At 40.0% G+C, this 5,634-nt stretch overlaps 1 protein-coding gene across 1 annotated transcript in view; it reads left to right on the top strand.

The window, feature by feature from the left end:
* Hhla1 (HERV-H LTR-associating 1) overlaps positions 1 to 5,634 on the top strand; it is a 36,615-nt gene that overhangs the window by 28,590 nt on the left and 2,391 nt on the right. Inside the window, exons 13-14 of the mRNA XM_021182717.1 lie at positions 564 to 632; positions 947 to 1,021. Of these exons, the coding sequence (XP_021038376.1) occupies positions 564 to 632; positions 947 to 1,021 (144 nt within the window). The remainder of the gene's footprint in view (positions 1 to 563; positions 633 to 946; positions 1,022 to 5,634) is intronic.

Below are 5,634 nucleotides of genomic sequence, written 5' to 3'. Positions count from 1 at the left end.
CTCTCTCTCTCTCTCTCTCTCTCTCTCTCTCTCTCTCTCTCTCTCTCTCTGATGGCTGTTTTGCTGACTTGCTAGAGACCAGACTCATATCAGCAGGGATCAGGGCCTGAAGTGGTCCTAAAACCAAAACTTTATGAGCATGAAAGACAGATGGTGAATTGAGAATCTAGGCTATTATTAAAATGATTGACAAGTGATTATCATAAATCTGGCTGAAGTCCATATGTAGACTATGTATCAGATCAATACAAGTTGTCTCAGAGGGTCCATACTCATATACTTCCTTGTTCAGTATCATTGTTGTGCCATACAGTGTCACTATATCTTACTATATTGGCAAGTTCCCAATGGCTCCATCATATGTTACCAGTAACTGGTGGGACACATTCATTCCCTTACGTACTCCAGGAAGAACTTGATTGCATCTCTATTTCTTACTCCTGCACCTTCAACATCTATCTTAGTGTCTGCCTAGTCAGTCAAACTGGTAAGAATGTAAGCATCTTCTTTAGATGGTGCTCCCCTTTAAGCGATGCATGGTCATCTTTCTCCTCCCTTCTCAGGAACACTCATGCCTGGAACACAGACTACAAACCCAACCCAAGCTCCAGCTCCTAGAGTCCCACAGACAGGTGAGACTGCTTGGTCTGACCAAGAAACTGCATAGCTCAGAAGAAAGTGTAGCCTGGGAGAAGAGGAACAGTGGCGCAGCAGCACCTGCAAGCATGTGTTCACTGTACATTATTACAGGGAAAGAATCAGAAGAATTGATTTCATGGCATTGCTGGACTGCAAAATTGTAGCTAAACCACTTCTTTTTCTTGGGTTATCACTCCTCTGTGGATTTGTAAGAACCCTCACCTTGAAGGTGTTAGGACTGTTTGTGTATAATGGCCCAAGGGCATCTCATTTCAGTTTTGGAGAATGTTCTTCTTAATTTTTACAGATGGTATTCCTGCAGAGTGGCCATCCATCCCTGAGAAAGAGCCAGCCCGGGTCCCAGCAGCCCATCAAGTTTCAAGTGAGTAGGTTGCTTAAGCTTGTGTTTTACGAATGTGGTTGCATAGTCTAATAAGGTTTGTTTTATCAATGTAAACTCAGACTGCTAGGATGCAAATCTAGCTCAACTACTTTTATGAAGGGTAGCCTCCAGGATTGATACTCTCAATTTAAAGCAAGAACCACTGCAATTACTGTGAACACTAAAAACATCTGTTCTCTTTATTCCCTTCTACATTGTTTTGTATTAAGATAATGCATGCTGAATTGACTTGGGATTTTAAAGCTCTGCGTTATTTAATTTGATCAACATTCATTGAGTGAACATCTAGAAAATGTGCTGATCACTTTGCAAGCAGAAGCTGCTCTCGTGATGAGCTTGTTGGCTGCTGGTTGACTGATCAGAGAGAGAAGGCCTAAATGACTGCTGCAAAATCTAAGCCCCAACTGCAGGACACAACTCCCTGTGACTGTGTTTTAAAGGATGCCCTGCTAGCCGTATCCCTGAGCACTCCATTCAATGGGTTTGAGAAGCTGCCATGTCCTAGATACAGTTTACAGAACTCCCAAGACTTGAATTTCTATTCTCAACTTTTGGCTATCACATACTTTTTTTTTCTGGACTGTTAGCTCCCTACAAAAGGGAGATAAAGTAAGCCCTCAAAGATGGATAGGTCCTTAAGCCCCACCTTCTCCTGAATATCTTCCCATACAAACTTCCTGAATGTCTCAGCACTGGTCAGTCATATGTCAACAGGGCATTATTAAGTTGCTGGAGCCTGCACAGACTCCTGTTTCATAAATCCTCAGACTTACTTCAATCCTAACAGGCTCCAGTGAATGATGAATGGGCCTTTTAGACACAAAGGCACAACTGTGCTACCAAGAAATTGTGTCTCTTGTCCTAGGATATCTAAAGAAAAACACTGGTGGTGCCAAGAATATTGTCAAAGTTCTAAGACACACATCAGCTATATCTACATCCATATTTATATTTATAGCTGTATCTATACAGCTATCTCTGTCTGTCTATCCACCTGTTTATCATGTATTATCTGTCCATATATTCCTAGCCATTTCTGCTGATGATTCTTTAATACATTGCTATCTGCCTATCTACTGCATGCCATCTCCATCCTTCTGTCTATCATCTGTCTCACGAAGCATTTACTTCATAAAAGAGGTTCTGACATCTTTGAGTAAATTATTTTACTCATTCAGAAATCATTTTTAAAATATCCCACAAAGGTTTTTATTAGTCATTCAATTATCTCTTTAGTGAACATATATTGAGCTCCTACTATGTGCAAGGCCTAGAGTTAGGGATATCTCAATTTATCTGTCCAATAATTCTTGAAGGCAGATAATGCTATCTTCATTAAAGGATTCTGATGGGTCCTATAGACAAGAGGCTGAATTTGGAAACCATATATGCCTAGTTCCAATATCTGTGATCATTTTATATTTTTGTATTACCTCTTCTAAGATGTGGCATGCACACACACACACTACAAATGACTAGTAAAGGAAGAGCATTATACAGTTCTTGAGTGAAGAAATAATCAGTACTTTGTACAGCTAGTGAGGAGGAGAATCCTTTTAGCTGAAGAAGTCATGCAGGGACCCAAGTGAAAAAGTACTTTCTGACAAGATGCTGCTAAGCATGTACTCCTACAGAGCCTTGGCATAAGCAAACCCACGGAAGCGAGAAAACTGACATTCCTGGGGACTGAGAAGGGCCTCTGTAGCTAGAATTCTTGTGGTGAAAGTAAGATCCATAGGAACTGAGGCCAGAAAGAGTGAAATTAAGAGCAAGATGCTGCCCTGACAAGGAATCTGGCCCATGTTCTGAGGCAATGAAAAGCCATATGTCCTGATATGTACTGTGCAATGATATCCCTGACCTCAGAATGAAAACTACAGAGATACTGGGATAAAAGGTGCAGTGAGGGGACTCATATATATATATATATATATATATATATATATATATATATATATATGACGATGTGGCTAAGAGTAAAGCATAATTGCATAGTCAGCGAGATTCAGGTCATGTTTAGGAATCAGAATTAAAGTGATGTGTTGGTACTTGAGTGAACTGTAGGAGTGACCTCTATTAGATCATGTAGGTTCCTGAGGTCACTCCCTGAAGCCAAGAAGTACATATGAAGTGTATCATGGAAGTGATGTGTACAAATCCATTCTTACGGATGCTGGTTATACAGTAGGGGTATGGTGCTTATTGAGCATGAGCCTAGAGTCAGGTCTGTGAAGAATCACTCCCTCCCAATAGTGTGACTGATCTATTTCATGCTCAGTAAACTCTTCTATATGACAAGACTTCCAATATCTGCTTCACAGTTGTTACAAGGACTAGATGAGGTAATCATTGGAAAAAATCTGAGGGAAGTACCTGGCTCATCGTAGATGCTAAATGGCACATTGATGGGAGTCTGGCTGTTCTCTGTGGTATGGGGGTAGTTAATGTTCTAGCAGACTCATGGAAAAGTATTTTTTCTACATGTTTTAAAATTCCATAGCTTTGTGAACCCTCTATTTGCTAAATGTTGCTTGCCATAGACTATCCCCCTTTTTGGGTCTCCTACCTGCATAGAACAGGTCTCTGGTTGCAGGTGGGTGAAGGAGACAGCGAATGACAAACAAAAACTACATGAGAGAATGTATTGAATCTGAGTGTAATTTGTCAAATCGAGCATCAAACTTTTTTATACAGGAGAATAACAAGAAACCAGGCGAGACACATCAGCTAAGTTACAGTGACACAAAACATAAGGAATGTATACATCAAAAGATGGAGGGGACCAGACCTTGTTTACCACTAAGAAGGGAGCCAAGTGTAATGCTAGTCTATTGGTAAGCCTACCACCAGGGGTTCTTAGTAAATGCCTGATCATGCAGTTCCTTTGGGCCTAGTGAAGAAACCTGTCTCAGGAGGATTCCCTAACTCTTTTATGGTAAATCCACCTATTCACTAGGCCATTGTGTATTCCCTTGTTTGGGTGAAACTGACTACTGTCCTAAGTAATCACTCTGCAGACTAGCCCTGAGCTATTCTAGCTCCATTCTTTGTAACACCTAATTAGTTTCACTGTTTCTACTAGAAGTAAATTTGAATGTTACTGAATAGGTAACCTCACTGAATTCCTACTGAATTCCAAGCTCATTGGCTTCAAGGATTTTCTAGGATGTTGGAACACTGGTGGAGGCTCACCTATGTTAAAATTCAATCTTTAAAGGCACTTGTAATAAAACAATACTGAAAGAGAGGATACACCATACTAACACCGGGATAGGGTTTGAGTATATGGATTTTGAGAATGCCAAGGTTCCAGGAGGCATAGTTTCCTTGAAACTCTTTGCCTCATGAGTGCTTCCAGGCCTCTCGGCCTGTCAAGCAGACTTAACTGGAGTGAGGGTAGCAGTTGCTGATAAATTATTATTTAAAAACTCCCAGAGTGGGGTTAGGTTTGGTTGTTGGTCTCTTGCTAAGCATGAAGACCTTGGTTCCATCCATACTACCACAAGAAAAGTCTTGTAAAATTTAGAATATAAGTGTGTAGTATATTAAAGATGCTATTCAATTCAGTAATTGATGAGAAGATCAGAAAGGTCTTAACACTGTATGTGTAGGGTATCAGATTTACAAGCCAATATAGGGAAGTAATTTCAAAGGAGCTTGCTGATTTATAACTTATAGTTATAGTTCTTCTATCTGAAATGTGACAAAAAACAAATGTACACTTGCCAGACACTTACATTGCTATAAATAGGAGTTATCTGTAGTGTTTTCAGACAGTAGCTACATGTTAGTATCAGTTAATTTGTACCACTACAGAGCTGTAAAAAACAAAAAATGCTCAATAGAAAATAAGTTATATTTACAGATAGTTACATTCCTGTATTCTTACAACTCTAAAATTATCTCAGCTATATGACAAGTTTTAGGTCAACCTAAACTTTTGAGACTCTGTCTCAAAACAATCAAATCAAATCAAATCAAATCAAATCAAATCAAATCAAAAGCTTCACCCTCCTATAAAACTAGATAGTCCCAGGGTGTCTGCTAGGCAACAGTCAAAACAACATTAGAGAAGCAACTATCCCTGTCTGTTCATTTCTAGATGTTGTGTCATTTTGTTTAATGGTGATGGGTGGCCCATCCTGTGTAAATTGTAACATCCTAATATAATTTCTAGTCCTAGGTGACAAGCCCTGTGAGAGGAGGGCCCTGCTCCTTCTTGTTCATTGCTGTATTACTAGTTTGTTGGTGCCTGGCACATGGTAGACTCTCAACATCTTTCAATAAGTAAATCAACAATACTAGCTATTATTTATGTTTGCTCCACGGCAGGAATAGTGCCATATGCTCTGTGTGGAAGGACTTCCTGAGTCCTCTCAGTTGCTCTGCATGCTGACTCTGAGTCATTCTTCTTGTAATGAAGAAGTAACAAAATTCTAGGCTTGGGAATGTGACCTTTGTGACTCATTGCTCCAAGGTATGCTAATCATACCTTGATAGTGACATTCCTTCCTCCACCTACCTGCTTCCTGGGTTCAAAGAGTGTTCATTCAAAGAAAGTCACCCTGACCAACTCCGGAAACTGCCATGCA

Source organism: Mus caroli, chromosome 15 (assembly GCF_900094665.2).
Source record: "Mus caroli chromosome 15, CAROLI_EIJ_v1.1, whole genome shotgun sequence".
NCBI lineage: Eukaryota > Metazoa > Chordata > Mammalia > Rodentia > Muridae > Mus > Mus caroli.
This window is presented reverse-complemented; position numbering and strand designations above follow the sequence as displayed.